The 16,805-nt window shown below is 55.7% G+C and overlaps 1 protein-coding gene across 1 annotated transcript in view; it reads right to left on the bottom strand.

Annotated features, from left to right (window-relative positions):
- Positions 1–16,805, bottom strand: part of LOC122690742 (proto-oncogene tyrosine-protein kinase receptor Ret-like) — a 49,259-nt gene that overhangs the window by 16,576 nt on the left and 15,878 nt on the right. The window contains 6 exon segments of the mRNA XM_043897665.1: positions 316–574; positions 2,700–2,899; positions 4,179–4,374; positions 5,664–5,905; positions 8,269–8,556; positions 10,361–10,624. Of these exon segments, the coding sequence (XP_043753600.1) occupies positions 316–574; positions 2,700–2,899; positions 4,179–4,374; positions 5,664–5,905; positions 8,269–8,556; positions 10,361–10,624 (1,449 nt within the window).

Here is a 16,805-nt window from a genome sequence, read left to right as displayed (position 1 = left end):
CCTGAAATTCACACTCAACCTGGGTCCTATATTGTACCTGGCAGCCCTAAAACAAGTGCACAGGTAGGTCCTGCTGACAGAGGCGATGGGCAGCAGCGGCCACCCACAATGCTGTCACACTGGACTAAACTGTGTCATACCTCCCCCATCATCCTTCCAGTGCAGCTGTGCGCTGTTTTCTCATCTTACAGAGAAGGAGGCTCAAGAAAGCCCACTGGTCAGTGACGGGGTATAGGACGGCACCCTTCTGCAGGAACAGCCCGAGGCTCTGCCACGCCCCATCCACCCTGACCCTTCCCGCAGCCGGGCACTCACACATCCCTTCCACGGTAACGAGCAGCAGGGCCTGGGCTTGCTGGTGGGTTGGTTTCTCGGTGGCCACCACTGTGTACTGGAGCTGGGAACACTCGGGCCGCTGCAAGGCCTCCGTGTCATTCACGAACAGGGTCCCCGAGGTGTCCTCAGCTGAGGTGACCATCCCCAGGGCGCTGCAGTTGGCGCTGGAGGGCTGCAGCCTGTACTGCACTTGGATGCCGCTGAACTCCTGGCAGTTTTCCACGCAGACTTTCCCAATCTAGGCATGGGATCACGGAACCCTTAGCCAGGTGAGTAGACCACCTGGGACAGTGGCTGGAGGGGCTCCATGCCAGCTGAGTCCCAGGACAGTTTCCCACTCAGCCCAGAGATGGTGGCCCCCAATCTCCCCATCCTCCATGCCCCTGGAATCTGCAGACCCATCTGCCTGCCTGGCCTGGCCTGGCCCTGCGCAGACCGTGACACCACCCTTCATCCCTGCTCCTGGGAGCCGGAGGTGAAAAGAACACAGGGTGCCGGGCTTTGGTTTAGGGACTGGCCCTCCAGGGAGGCGCTTGCTGGCTTGCCCGGCTCACCCCTCACTTGCTCCCTCATTTGGGCACAGAGGCAGCCTGGATGCCTCCCACACACCTCCCTCCCCTCTGGGCAGGGGCCGTCATGCTCTGGGCACCACTAGGGTCCATCCTCAGTGTCCTGCCTGGGTCACCTGCCTGGTCAGCCAGAGCACAGCACCCAGGCCATAATTCACACAGCAGGGTTGCTGTCCCACCCAGGTCCTGGAGCCTCCTCCGAGACTTGGGCCGGAACCCCTGGGAGAGAAGGGATACTTCTCCAGGGATGCCTCATGGCCACAGTGGTCACTGGGGCCTGAACTCTCCTTTTCCCTCCCTCACCACCCAAGGTGGAGTTAGGGCTGCTGGGGCTTGAGATCAGAAGCTCTGACCAGTCAAGGTCGAGGGCTGCGGGCCTGGCGGCAGTGATGGCACAGGGCCCCCTGCTTGCAGCCACAGGCCAGGCCCTTGCTCAGCCTTGCTCAGGCCCAGGGCAGAGCCAGGCTCCACCAAGCCCACTCCTCATACCACAACAAAACCACCTCCTAGGCTCCGAGCACTTCCTTGTACAGAGCAGGTTCACTTCCACTTTCTCCTGTGATCCTCAAAATTGCCTGAGATCACCACCTTCAATTTATAATCATGAATACTAAGGGGGGGCTGGTGAGAGACAGCAGTGTGTGTAAGGCTGGGCCAAGACTCGGGTCTCTGCACCCTCGTGAGTCCAGGCACAGGGAAAGACTTAGTCGTCAGGGGTGGGCGGTGTTGCAGAGGCTGGCAGGGCCCGCCCTCTCAGACCCCACTCCTACTCAGCCCTCATCACCCTCCCCACTGCCTGGCTCTGCTGACACACCCCTGGCAATGCCTATGCCTGCCTCAGCCCCCCTGGACACCCCTCAGGGCCCCCTGCTTCGTCACCTCTCACCAGCCTTGCCCTCTGCTTCCGGAAAGGCCTGGCGGGGGTGGCAAGTGGGGTGGCCTGGCCACGTCCAAGGATGTGGCTCTTCTTGTGCTGGGTCCTAAGTGGCTGCCAGGAGCGGAGGTGGCATGGGAACCAACCACAGAAACTGGCAAAGCCACTGTCCTAATTAGGAGATGACCCTAAATGGGATATTCTAAAGGGCACACGGCCACAGCTATGCCATTAGGAGAATGCAGTATGTTAAGTCATGCCTGCCATAACTGCAAGTAAACTTTAAAAAGTGCTTCAGAGAAACATTCTAGAAAGAATTGCACCAAAACGTTAAACACTGGCTGATATGAGGAAAAGAGATCACTCTTATCTATCCCTTATATCCTTTTGATGAATTCTTACCACTTCCCTTTTTTTCTACTTCTAATCACTATTTTCTGATGACAAATGCAAAATAAGCTCTAGCAAACAGACTTGCAGGAAAGTAGGAAATAGAAGCACTTCCTGTCTTTCCTTGCAGAGGTCTCCACTAATGCCTATGTTTGCACACTTGGAAATTTCTGGCAATGAAGACTTGGTTTTGAACATATGGAGCCACCTAAGACCAATACTTCTGCAAACTACTTTTCCCACTTCATTCACCAGGAATGTCTTTCCAAGTCAGCATAGATTTAACTGGCACTGCTCTTTCATTAGTAAAAAATGTAAACATGCTGAGAAGGGAGAGGGCAAAGAGGGGCCCACAAAGCCCACCAGCCCCACTCCTTTCTCCCACGGCCTTAGCCTCCTTGGCTTTGTGCCTGTTGCTCCCCAGGGCCACTCTGTGTGCTCAGGGAGGTGGTGTCCCCCATGTGACCCCATCCTGGGAGTCCCTGCTCCTCCATTCCCCTCCCCAGGCTGGCAAGAGGCCAGGAGCTCACCTGGGCAAAGCGGTGGGCCCACCGGCTCACGGAGAAGGAGTAGGCACTGGGCAGGCTCAGGCTGATGGGCAGCACGGACACATTGAAGTGGAGGAGGACGACACCCTCCCCCAGGCCCTGGAAGTCTGAGTCGTTGACCAGCACGGCCAGCTGCACAGCCCAGCTCTCCGAGATGGGGAGGCTCTGGTTGAGAACCAGCCCTGCAGGTGGAGGCATGTGATGATAGGTAGGGGCCCTGCCCAGGGTGGAGACCACTGCCCCACGATGCTGCACATCTCCCCTGCAAAGCATTCCCTGGACACATGGGCATACGTGTGACAACAGGTACTTCTACCCACACGGTACACAGACAACAGACCTGGCTGTAGGCACTAAGGTTGAAATATTTTAAATGTGAGTCACTGTGCTGAGCTGAGCCCAGAAGACCCTCCTCAGCTGGGAGGTAACCTCAGTGAGGTGTGTGTGTGTGTGCATGTGTATAAGAAAGATGCATGTCAGGGCAAGGACACACAGGTAAAGACCCACCACCACCACCAGCAAGGTCCCAGAAAGACCGTCCTGGCCCCTGAGAACTTCTCGCAACAGTACCAGCCTCCTATGGACCCTCAGATTCCACAGGCCTCAAGCACCCAGGAGCTTCCACACTCCTGAGCAGTCACCGTGTGCCAAGGCTAAGATCCCCATTTAGTGGAGTACAAAGGAGGCGAGGATCTCTGGGTGCACATGGCATACAGAGTGAGTGTGCAGGGGCAAGGATGACATTTTCCCTTGCACAGAATAGAGGTCATCAGAGCTTGGTGAGGAAGAAGACAGGAAATAGGATTAGGTCAGGCAGAAAGGGGTAAAGGCACCAGTGATCCTGGGTTCCCCAGAAGCAGGCCTCCAAACAAGGATCCAAGCACAAGTGGCATATTTGAAAGGTGATCCTACAAAACATAGGCAGGAGAGCAGGCGAGGGAGGTGGGGAGGTTTGGCAACTGATGAGGACACCCAATCCTGCAGGTGAGCCCTGGGGGCACGTGGTGCTTAGCCCTGAGGGTGGGCACATTTCAGAAGTCAGACAGGACAGTCATCCCAGAACCCTCCAATCTGAGGGCACAGAGCTGCTACTGGACATCAACTCCTATTAGTGGAGAGTTGCTGGGGGGGGGTGGTTAAGGATCCCTGGGCACTTGGGCACCTAGGAGGTTGCGGTGAGCCCTGGCGTGGTCAGCACAGGGTAGTGTGGTGGGGGTCCTGCCAGGGTCAGCCTTGGCCTTGGGGCAGTTCAGCGAGAAAGGACAGCCTGTAAACACCCACCAAGGTGGCCAAGGTGAGCCCAGCAGAGACAAAGGCTGGGAAGAGGGTTGGAAGGGGTGGCCACCTGGGGCTGAGAGGGCCAGGACAGGTGTCTACTTGTGCAGGGTGCTGCCCTGCCCAAGGAAAGCAGGTCGCCAGTTCCCCAGGGGGCCCTGTCAGGCCACACTGGTCCCCTCTTACTGTAGTCATGCACGGTTGCCCGCACAAAGCTGCCGTTGGCCTGGGCCAAGGTCTCATTGGGCATGTGCTCCACTCGGAAGGTCCGGAGGGCCTTGGCATCCCCAGAGAGCAGCGTGTTCGTGTACCGTCTCAGGAGCTCCCCAGAGGCTGGCACCACGTCTGCATCGAAGACACGTAACGTGGCTACCACTGTGCCCTGCAAAGAATATGGGGGCCAGTCAGGGCCCCGAAAGCCAGAGCCCATAGGAGGGCATGTGCCCTGCAGGTGGATCAGGTGTGTGCGGTCAGAGCTGGCTCCAGGGACAGCCTGACCAGGGTTCAAGCTGCAAGGGGCCCCCAGCCAGCCTGCTTGTCACCCTTCCTGGGCCACTGCACCTCACCTCTGCAACAGGTGCAATGGCATCTCCAGACTTCCCATGATTATGGGTTAGAACAGATGCCCTGGTGCTCTGTGGAAGACCTCATTCAGGTCCCCACAGTGCAGAGTGGGCACCCCCACTCTCCTTCCAGGAAGCTGGGCCCCGCACAGTGGAGAAGTTAGCTCAATGTCATGCAGTGACAGATGACAGAGCTGGGACCTAAGCACAGTGTCCACCAGAATGCTCTCCTACAGCTTCTTCTGTACCCCAGGCTAGATGGGGTCATGAGGGGGGTTCTGAGTAAAGCCACATGTCATCTCTGCTCTCACTCCTGGCCAAGCTCCACAGTGTTACCATGGAGCTGCCCCGCCAGGCTCATGGGACATTTCCCTACTCCATGTGCTTTCCTCTTGCCCATCCATCCACCAAACCTGCTCCCTGGGTGTCCAGAGAAGCAGGCAACCACAGCATATCCGACCCCGACCCTCCCCTTGCTCCCGCCAGCCTGCCGGCTGCAGGACAGCCCAGGGCCCAGCAGGTGGCAGTCACGCTCCGCCTGCACAGGCAAGAGGAAGGCGGGGCCCCGATGGGAGGGGCGGCGCAGGGACACCCCTGCCGGATCCACTGGCCTGTCTTCCTCCACTCCGGGGTACCCTCCCTGAACTCACTGGCCCTCCCTTGAGGGGCTGACAGCCCGAAGAAGGGAACACCCTCCTGGCAGATGTCCTCTCCGTCTCCTTGGGGCAGTGTGCCCCGCCTCTGCAGTACCACAGTTGTGCCCCTCTGATGCGAGCCCTGATGGTTGAGTCAGAGGCTGGGCACCCTTACCCTCAACCCCACCGGCACCCCAACCCCTCCCCTCACCCGCTTCCCAGGGCAGAGGTCAGCTCGGGGCCAGCGGGGCTGGTCCTCTCTCCTCCTCAGCTGTCCTGGAAACCAACAAAACCCCAACAGACAGACTGATGGACAAATGAAAGACGAATAACCACAGTGATGGTCAGCCACATGTCTGGATGGCTAGATGGACAGCTGAATAGACCGAGGAACAAATGACGAATGGAGAGACCCAGATGCACAACAAAGAGATGACAGACACTAGACAAGCACCAGACAAACGCATAGGCACCTCCTTCCGCTTGAACTCCACCACCGCGCTGGCACTGTCGACGCCCCCGAAGAAGGTGGGCGCAGAGTCGTCCTCGTCGTACACGGTCACAGGGAAGGGCACCATCACCTCCTCCTCGCGCATGCCCATGCGAACCGTGCACGCGGCCACCAGCTCATACTTCTCCCGCTGCTCACGGTCCAGGGTCCAGCGCGTGCTCACCTCCAGGCTGTCCAGATCGCAGCGGAAAGGCAGACTCTCACCTGAGCACCAAACAGACCAGCAACCCCAGGATGACCCTGAGCTGAGGGGAGGGTGAGCTGCCTTCCTCAGGGCCCCACAGGGAGCAGTGTGCAAGAGGAGACAGAGCTGGGGTGCATGCTGGGCCTGGGCCGTGGCCCCTCTTCAGCTTCCACAGTGGAGCACAGCCTCCAAGCACAGTTTGCAGTGGAGATTATGCTCTGAGCATCACTGTGCCTGCAGCCTGCACTGGTGCTGATAGGGAAGAGCAGGGACCAGGAGGTCTGCCTCAGGTCCTCAACCCAATCACCTAGGAGGGCACACCCCTTCACACACCCTGCCTGCCTCCTCTGTGGCGAGGGCTGGCACCAGTCACGCTGCAGGCCCAGAGATCCAGCTCCTAGCGTTTGCTGGTATCTGAAAAACTGTCAGGAATTTTCTTAACTGTGGAAGCAAGACATGCTCATTTTAGAGAATGTGAGAAAAAAGCCACAATTCCACCACTTGAAAACCAACATTGGGGACATCTGGTGTAATTTCATGTTAACACACAAATATTTCTGACTGCCTGGTTTGGATCCCTGCCCTATACACCTGCAGGCTGCGTGGCCTGAGGCTGATGGTTCTGTCTCTGTTCTTCAGCTTCCTCGCCAGAAGATGAAGTGAAGTGAGAGTTGCTCAGTCATGTCTGACTCTGCGACCCCATGGACTATACAGTTCATGGAATTCTGTAGGCCAGAATATTGGAGTGGGTAGCCGTTCCCTTTTCCAAGGGGGTCTTCCCAACCCAGGGATTGAACCCAGGTCTCCCACACTGCAGGTAGATTTTCTATCAGCTGAGCCACCAGGGAAGCCCCAGAAGATGAGATGCTGTGTGTGTTCATCGCCAGACACTGCTGTAAGTTCAATGACTAACTGCAACCTGGTGAGGGGAGGACCAGTAATAACAATATACTCTTCAACCCAAGCCTGTCCTCGAATTCATCCTCCAGAAAGGACCCAGAAAGGGGGAAAAGCTGAACGCTTGAAGGTCAACAGTGACCACCCCATAGCCAACCTCAGGAGGGCTGTCAACTCCACTTGGTGGAAAATCACATCAGAGCCACATATTACATGTGAACTACACATTTCCCTGTATTGCTTATGGTTACAAAAATGGCTTTTCTTTTTAAGCGAAAAAGGCAGCACACTAAACCATATGCTTTGGGGACAATTTTGTACAAAGACATCCATCCCTGTGGCAGGATAAATGAAGGGATGTGGAAGTGTGAGTGACTACTTTCCTTACACTACTGAGTGCTCCTTTAACGTTATGACCATGTGTGGGTGCCATCAACCTGGGGTGAATCCAGGCTTCACTTACCAGCCATCCAGCATAAAAGTGTCCCCTTTAAGTCCCCTTTAAACTGTCCAATGGCACCTCACACACAGCGGCTCAGTTGCCTTCTCTCATCTCCACTCGGATCCAGTGCCCTTCCCCTACCCCATATCCATGTGGCTTCCCCAGGGCCATCGTGTGGTAGGACTATCTTGTGACAAGGTCCACTGTCCTTACAGTGGCTCAGGCGGAATCCTGGAACCATGCTTGGTCCCCTTGTGAATCTCTCAACACCCCACATTCAACTCCCCAGAAAATCTTGCTGGATCTTCCTGCAAAAACATGCCCAGAATCTGCCTGCTTCTTGTGGCCTAAAGGCTTTCACCCTCAACCCCAGTCCTCATCCTCTCACTCAAGGATGTCTCCTGCCTCTTCATAGTTTTCCTGCTTCCTCCAAACCACTCGCCCCAAATCATTTCGAACACATCAGCCCGACTAACCTTTTAAAGTAAGTTATATCCTGTCAATGACACCCTCCCCCCACTCCTGAAAACACCTTCTATGGCTCCCTAGTCCCCTCATCAGGAAGTCCTGCCCCCTCCCTTGCATTTTTCTGCCCTCAGCAGCCTCTGCCCTCCCCTCCAGCCGCACCTCCCCCTCCGCACTTTTGAATGAGCTCGCCCTGCTTGCTGGGCACCCTCCTTTACCTTGCTCCAGCCACCTGATTTAGGACAGTGGTCTCCACCAGTCCGTGCCTTCTCAGCATTACCTCCCACCTGGTCCCTTCAGAGGCCACCCAACGTCCTTAGCACCTGTGTGGTCTCCACCTGCCCCAGGCATTGAAGGTCCAGACAGGCAGGATTTGGGCCTGAACTTGTTCACTGTTTCATCCCTGGTCCCTAGAACCATGCCTGGCCTGTGGCCAGCATACATGAGATACACGTGGACCTCTGAATGAATGGATGATGGGGTGGTGTAGTCAACTTGGACGGCTCATGTAGAGGAACTGCAGGGCCATGCCTGGCACTCGGCAGGCATCGAGGAAGGCTCCATGCGGCTGGCACTCACCTCCCAGGAGCCTGTAGGCCACACTGACGTTGGGGCAGAGGAACTGCACGGGCAGCAGGCAGAACTGGTGGAAGGTGCCAGGGGGCCTGTTCTCCCGGATGCGGAAGGACAGGCCTGACTCAGGGAAGCAGAGCTCCCGGGGCTTGAGGGCGCCGCAAGCTGGGAAGGAGGCATTGATGATGGAGAAGTACACTCGGGCACAGCCTGGCCACTGGCACTCGCCCTCACGTAGGGATGTGGGTGACAGGAAGACCCGCAGGTAGATGGTAAGCAGCGGGAAGCCGCCCTCTGCAGAGACAAGTCAGGCCCCGCCAGGGTGTCAGCCACACCTGCCCAGCTGGGATCTGAATGGGGAGAGGGCAGGAGCTCCGGGCTGGTGCAAAGCCTAGTCCTCACCAAGGCTAGCAGGGCTCTGCTGGGAACCCCGCCCTGCCCCCTACCTCCTGCTTGCCCCCTACGGCCCTGGACTTGGGATCTGGCAGCCTCAGGGCCCTATGGCTCTGCTCCCTCATCCTGGGGGGTGCCTCACAGGTCCATCTCTCTGATTATTCCAAATCTCAGTTCAAATACCCTTCCTCAGAGAGGTGCGCTGAACCCTGGGTCTAAGATGGAGTGCTTCCCCAAGGCAGGCTCTTGGCACCTCAGGTGACCTCCCTTCCCTCCCTCACCCACTACCCCAACCACTTTCTTTCTTTTCTCACTTTTAAAAACACTACAGGGGTGGAATTGGGTGGGAGGGGGGAGAGAGGTTCAAGAGGGAGGGGACATATGTATACCTATGGCTGATTCATTGTGATGTATGGCAGAAGCCAACACAATACTGTAATTATCCCTCAATTAAAAATAAATAAAACACTTATTCTATTCTATTTTTGCCAGTGTTGCTGCTTGTGGGATCTTAGTTCCCTGACCAGGGACTGAACCCAAGACCTCAACAATGAAAGCTCAGAGTCCTAACCACGGGACCCCCAGGGAATTCCATGCCACCCCTGCAGAGACACAGACTTCCCCAGCACCTAGAGAGGGGATTTCTGGCAAATTCCATCATGGAGGCACCATAGCAACCCCCGTCCAACCCATCTGGATCTCAGCTGGGGCGGGGGCTCTTCCTGGGCCTTCTATCTTAGCTCTAGGTAAGTGTCCCCCCGCTACATCTACTCCTCCCATATTCATCAGTTCTCTGCTTCTTACTAGCCTGTCCTCTGTTGCTCCAGTCCCCTGCTGTGGTTAATAATTCTCCGTATAAACTTTCTCTGTTCTAATTACTGTGATTTCTCTCCTGACTAGAGCTGGCAGGTGCATGAGGCTGCTCTCCAATCACGAACAGAACAGGCCTCCTATGAAACTCAGACCCTTGGCAAATTTCACTCTGGCAGTACTGTTCACAGCAGAGTGTCTGCCTCTCAGCACTCACAGGAGCTCAGAGCTGGCGTGAGGGCCCAGGGAGGCCATGTCTATAGAGCAAGAGGTGGGGTTGTGATCACCATTTGGTGCCACAAGGCAGAACTCTGCTCCACAAACAACCTCCTCCCAGTACCAGGGTCACACATGGCCTTCACTCCAGCTTGGACCCCTGCTCTGAGAAGCCGTCCAGGCCTTCCTCCTGCTCCACTTTCCTCCCCGGCACCAGGCCCCAGTCCTCACCAGGTGCCAAGAGCAGCCTGCTGCTGATGGTAAGGTGGGCTTTCTGTGCAAACAGCTGCTTCTCCACCAAGTTCCAGATCATCCACTAAATCAAGATCTTGGGATGTCTCTAGCCTTTCTTAACTCTTCTCTCACAACCCCACATCTCTGTTAATCCAACTGGAAGACATTTGGAGCCAGCATGGAGAGAGCCCCTCAAGTCCTCCACATAAGTTCTCCAAAATCCCAACAGCCTCAGGAGGCCTGAGGGTCATCAGTGGTCCTCAAGCTCATCCTGGCTCCCTCACGGGCTGGACAAAGAGGACAGGCCAGCCCCATCTCACTTGCTCCACTCTTACACAGCAGGAGTCGTAGGAGCTGTGTGATGGGCTCTAAGGAAGGACCAGGTGAGGGCAGGGCGGGGTGGGTAATGAGGCATGTGGGGGTGGGGTCAGGGCCGCCCCCTTACTGCGGATGTTGAGCTTCTCCCAGGAGCTGTGGTCCAGGCTCTGGTTAAGGTAGAGAAGCCCCGTGTCCTCCTGGATGCGGACCCAGTCATTCTCGTGCAGCCGCGTGTGGTAGGCGCTGTAGAGGTGCTAGCCCAGGCGGAAGCTGGGCATCTCCTCTGGCACGTCCTGCAGGGCATGGACATAGAGCAGGGGCGTGCCGGCCGGCTGGTCCACGTATAGCTTCTCCCAGTAAGCGTCCCTGGAGAAGTAGAGTCCCAGCGGGGCTGTGGGAGGCAGGGAAACACGTGAGGGAAGGAGGGACTGAGGGACGACCACGGTGCAGAGCCCAGCAGCCCTCCCAGGCAGATCACCTTTCCCAGCGGCCTAACTTCACATTTTAGTAATAGCTTCCTTGTGGGCCAAAAAAGAAAACTTAGGTCTTTCTCATCTGTATTCCTAAGAACATCAACACACAGTTATCTGTATAGCTAAACACTAGCTGCAAATACACTGCTTTAAAACAGAAAAAGGAGGAAGTGAGGAAGCATAAACAGTTGCAATATCATCCTCGATTACCTGAGATAGATAAGCACGTAAACCACTCGGCTTTCACCCAAGCTTCTGAGCAAATCACCTGGAGCCAGAGTTTTGAAGTGTACAAGACGCTGCCAGACAAGCAGAGCAGGCAGGGGTCCCCAAAGATGAACTAGAGCACTTTATAAGTAACAACATTCGTGCATGCTAAGTCACTTCAGTCGTGTCCAACTCTTTGTAACCCTATGCACTATAGCCCTCCAGTCTCCTCTGTCCTTGGAATCCTCCAGACAAGAATACTGGAGTGGGTTGCCATGCCCTCCTCTAAGAGATCTTACCGACTCAAGGATTGAACCTGCATCACTTACACCTCCTGCATTGGCAGGTGGGTTCTTTACCACTAGTTCCACCTGGGAAGCCCCTGTAAGTAACAAAATCTTCATCTAAAGTCAAACATGCTCCTACCATAGTACCGAAAAATTCCACTCCATTTATCTGAAAAAAATGAAAACATATGTCCGTCAAGTGACTTGTTCACAAATGCTGGGGTTATTCACAGAGCCAAGAACTGGGAAGAACCCAGATGTGTTCCAGCAGGTTATCAGATAACAAACCTCAGTCCATCACACCATGGAACCCTATGCAGTTAGGATGGGGCACAAACTATTGATACACACGACAGCCTGGACACATCTCATAGATATCCTGCTAAGTGGAAGAAGCAGCACAAAAGAATCACATGGCACCATTCCAGACTGATTTTAGGTGACAGAAATCAAACTGGGTACCAGCTGGGGGTAGGGGAGGTAATAGACTGGAAAAGCAGGGGGCATATTCTGGGAAACATACATGTTTCATATCTTGATGGGGTGTGGGTCACACAGGGACATCCATTTGTCAACAACATACAGCCAAGATTTGTGCATTTCAACGTATGTAATTGTGGCCTAAATTTATCACTGAGAGGCTGTGGGTAGAGCTGTAAATGCCATGAGGAAGAGGGATGCTGACCATGGCCACGCTGGGTGAACCAATGGGGCACTCATCCTACTACTCTCTTGACTTGGTGTATGTTCAACATTTTGCATCATAAACAGTTATTTTTAAATAGTAAGAAATTTTAAAAAGATGGATAAATGGGCAGGTGATGCTTTAAAAAAAAACTGAAAACCTGCCAATATTCTCTACAAAGCATAAAAAATACTAACACACAAAGCAAACATGAGAAACATTGTACTTGTGTGTGAGCGATTTCTCTTTTCAATCAATTTGTTTCCACCTACATTCTGCTTCTCTTGCAGCCACCAAGATGAGTGGTTGGTCCACTCCACACCAGTGGAAGATACCCTGGGGCTGCCTGGGTCCTTGAAGACACACTTGTGTGTGGGAAACAATCAAGAGCCAACTAGAGTCAGGTGAGGAGAACTGGTGAAGACCTTTTGGATCCCAAAGTGGTGAAACAGAAGAAAACTGGAAGGTTGCCAGCACTGTGCCAGGCTTCCCAAGGATGACTTCAAAGGCAACCCGGCTGGGAATGCCAACTTGAAGTGTGCATTGATTGGGTCCCACCCACCCAGTGTGGGTGCTGCCCTGCCAAACAGGCTGGACCACGGAGCCAGCAGGAGAGGGAGGGAACAGGAAGAGAAACAGAGGGAGAGAGAGGGAAGGAGGGAAAAGACAAATGGGGCTAAGGACAAAGGTAAGTAAGGCAGAGAGGATGGAGGGGAGAGATGCTCTGGCCAGTAGTCAAAGGCTACTGCACACCCGGCACTAAAGACAGAGATGGAAGGAGGGGGCTGCAGGTACGGAGCTGACTTATTAGACCTTCGGAAAACTGCTCCCTAGGAGTGCTGTCCCTGGAGTGGGACCCAGAATCACTGGGTCTCTGCAGGTGAGGTACTGGGAAGGGCAGCTGAACTCCAAGGAGCTGGCCCTGTGCCCAAGTCAGGCTCTGCGTGTGGCCTTCCTGCCCTGCCACCTCTTGGGGGAAGGGATCCACCCAGAGCATCATGCTGCCTGCCATCCAAGGGGGTGGCAGCTCCAGGAGCCCTAGGAAGAAGTCACTCTGGGGAACTCTGGGGAGGGAGCACTGAGACCTGACTTCCCTTGCCGGGGGTCTCACTGGTAGAGACCACGACAGGAGCCACCCACACATGGCTGGATGCCACCCTCCTGTCCCACAGCCTCCCAACTGGCCACGAGGACATGGACTGCCTCTCAGATACACTCAGAGTGTTCATTTCTTCGGGATTTAGTAGCCAACCCTAGCAGGGATGGCTGGCAGCTCAGAGAACTGTGTCAGCCCCAAATGGCCTCAAGACTGGCCTTGATGCTTCTGTGAAAAGGCAGCCAATGGCACTAGCTCGGAGCAGGCCTTTTGCAAGCTGGGCAGAGTGACAGGCCACAGCTGACAGATCCTCCTGCACAGCTAGGATGCACTCCACTGGCTCACGCTTCCTGAGAAGTACACAGTTCGGGGTCCCAAAGAGGACCCTACAGCACTGCTCATACTGCTCTTGTGACAAAGGCAGGAGGGTTCCTGTGGTGTTTCCTCAGCCAACGAGAGGGAAGGGGCAGCTGCTCCCCACCTGTAGTGCACTGAAGCCCCACTGCACTGCCTGGCAGAGTAATAAACCTGGGTCTGCACTCCTCACAGAAATCAGAAGGGCTCCAAGCCCACGGTGGCCCCCTGTCCTGCCCCAGTAAGGCCGGGTCTGGGAAGGCAGATTCAAAGTGGGGGTCAACACCAGACACAGCCCTGCTGCCCCAAAACAAGTGCCTGATTCATAAGCAGCAGCCCAGCTTCCTTTCCCTCCAACACTCCATGAAGGTTGCAAGTCAAAGAGTCTAGGGGGAGCTCTGGGGTGGGCTGTGGGGGGCTGGGGAAGGAGCGCAGAAGCTGATGCTCACAGCCCTGCGGACAGCAAGAGGAGTGGCTTGCTTTTCCCTCCACTGCCACCTTCTCCAGAGGACCTGGCCCACCGCATTCACCCACCCCGCCTCTCAAAGGTGCAGAGTGGGGTGAGCACGGCCAGGTGGACTCACACAGCACGAGGCCAGGCCCCGTGGCACATGGTGACCCTGCATTTTCTTCGCAGCCCCAGATGGAGCTGCTGATGGGATCACTGCTTTGCAAACAGACACCTGGGCAGGACAGAAAGAAAGTTGTTTGTATGCTCGAGGGCACATGTGCAGCCAGCCAGGGGATTGGGATTTGGAGGGCTGTCTTTCCAGCAGCATAGCCCTCACCGGCCTGCTCAACCCCATGTCACATGGTCCAGAACCCACGGTTACTGTGCCCACCCTCCACCCCCACCCCAAGTCCTGGGCAGTGACCGCAAGTCAGGGACACTGGCCTGCAGTAGAAAGCAGCCCCGGAGGGTGCACCATCTTTCGGGAAGGTTGACTTTCTGGCCACAAAGAGAATGAGAGATTTCCCAGTGGCTTGACAGGGTGGTGACCTGGTGGCAGTCCAGGCTTGTGACACCATGCTGGATGGGAAGGGGGCTCTGTGCTGCCAGCCTCCTTCTCATCCTGGCAGAAAGGTGAGCGCCAACCACTAGCGATCTGAGATGCTGCCTTCAGGGCCCCAACCCCAGAGCTGCAGGAGACTCAGTTGGTGGGGAGGGGGAAAGCCCAGGGTGGGTGTGGGTGGGTCCCCCAGATGGCACACAGCCAAGGGCAGCCTGTGTCTGCCAGCCTGCCTGGCCACCAGCTCTCCTTGGTGTGCCAGAGCTCTCCGTGGAGAAGTGAGGTCTGCATTCTGGTCTCCGGAGTACTGTCAAGGATGGTGTGGGACGCCTGCACCCACATCAGCAGAATATCGCGACTTTTGCCTTCTTATTCTCTCAGGATATAATCCCTGTGGCCTCGGTCAGCTGTGCAAGAACTGGCAGCCCTGGGAGCCACCCATGGGGGGTAGGGCTTGCAGATCGGTCTTCTAAGCGGGGGCGAGATGCTCACTCCACCTACCAGGTAGTGAGGAGCAGATCCAGAATAGGGCTCCTCCCCTGGGGCCCCCTTGAGCACATGTACATTCAATGGTCCAGGGGCTGGGAGGTGCCTTGAGCTCCAGGGAGCCCCCACCTCCGAGCTGGTCCAGTCACCACCACACAGACTTCACGTGCAGGATGAGAGCACTGCCTGCTCTCATCTCCGAGCCAGGTCCTACAGGATCCATGTGGGGCCTGGTCTGTTGCTGCCAAAAGTGATTTGTGGGTTGGGCGATGATTGTGAGCAGAAACAGTCTTAAATGCACTTAAAATGCTTCCCAGGTGGTCCCTACTCAGGGCATGGCCGCCTTAATGCTCCTCCTTGTCACAGACACGTTTAGATGGAAAAACACATGGTCCAAGGTAGGGAACGAGGGTGTGGGTGCAGGGCTGGCCTCAGGGGGGTGTAGCCTGGGGAGACCACAGTTCCCCATACTTGGTTTAATGCTCTCCTGTCATTGTCCTAAAATAATTCATAATTCTAGAACAATCTGCATTCTATGGTGGGCCCTACAGATGATGGGGCCAACCCCAGAGGGTGAAGGAGAAGAGCCCGGAAAGGGCCATCAGAGGTGTCCAGTTTCCTGGGGCTGTGCAGCCTCTGTAAAGTTCTAGCCTCCTCTGGGCCTCACTTTCTCTGACTGTGAACAAGAGAAGGGCAGGCTGGGGAGAGGAGGAGCTGGTATAGGCCTCACCTTTGCACAGGTACACGCGGTATGAAGTTCACACTTCCGATTTATAATCACTGGGCAAACCTCTTCACTGCCCCATTAAATAGGTAAGAACACGGAGGCTGGGAGGTGAGAAGACTTCCCATGGTCAAACAGCTGGAGGGTGGGCATCTTGGGGTTTGGACGATGACTAACAAAGCGGCGATGGGACTCAGGAGCAAGGCAGATGCTGGCCCCACCAGGAAGCCCCAGGCCTTGCCAGCTGACCACCCCTCCCTGCTGGCACCGTTTTGCCAGGAAGGGCTTTTTGACCAACCTCTGATGAGAGTCTCCCCTGGAACTTGGGGCAGGTCGACACAGCAGGACTTGTAAAACCTGCCCCACCCACACCTTCCACCCCGAATGCTGCTGGGTGACAGGGTCCTCCCCCAACACCTAGTCCCACGTTTCTGCCTCGACAGATGTTGCCAGCACCACGTGGGGTTCTGGCCCCTCAAGTTGCCCTGGCATCACACCAGAGGGTGAGGAGCTGGGCTTTGCTCTCACAGGAGTGGGGATGGGTCCCACACTGCTCATGACATACCTGCCAAAGGTCCTGGCTGCTGCTCGCATTTGCAGAGACCCCAGGCCCCCTTCATGGCATGTGTGTGTATATGCATGAATGTGTATGCACAGGTATGCAGCAGATGGAAACAGAGACAGGCATGTGGGCCCAAGGCCCCATATGCTCCCACCCTGCCCCACCCCTGCAGGAGAAGATGTGCAACTAACACTCAGTGGGGACAGCGGGCTGTCCTGTTCCAAGGAGGGCCTCCTCCAGCATCTTTACAAGCAGAGCCACCAGGCATGGATGGTCTCATTCGGCACACGCAGTCACCAGCCTTTTTGTATCCTGGAAAGGCAGTCTTCAATGCTCCACACCTGGCTGGATGTGTCATTTACTCACATTTGTATGCAGAGAGAAGCAGGCCCAAGTCTCTACTTCACTTTCACTCATTCAACTGTCCACAAGCTCAGCCCTGTGTGAACACTCACACATGAACACTGGTCATACTCGTACACATTCTCAGACCCACACAGAAGCTGTGAGTGCCCTCCTGTGCGGTGGAGAACCACGCAGGTGGACGAGGGTTTCTGGTTGTCATCCCTCACTTCTGCAGCACATTGTGGGGACATCCTGCATGCTCTGCCTCAGTCCATGCCAAATGCACGCAGCCCCTTGGCGCCAATGTAGCCCACGCCCTTGCCCCGCGATCACCTCCCATAGC

The sequence above is a fragment of the Cervus elaphus genome, chromosome X (genome assembly GCF_910594005.1).
Source record: "Cervus elaphus chromosome X, mCerEla1.1, whole genome shotgun sequence".
NCBI lineage: Eukaryota > Metazoa > Chordata > Mammalia > Artiodactyla > Cervidae > Cervus > Cervus elaphus.
Note: the sequence above shows the minus strand (reverse complement) of the source record. Positions and strands in the feature narration are given on the sequence as shown.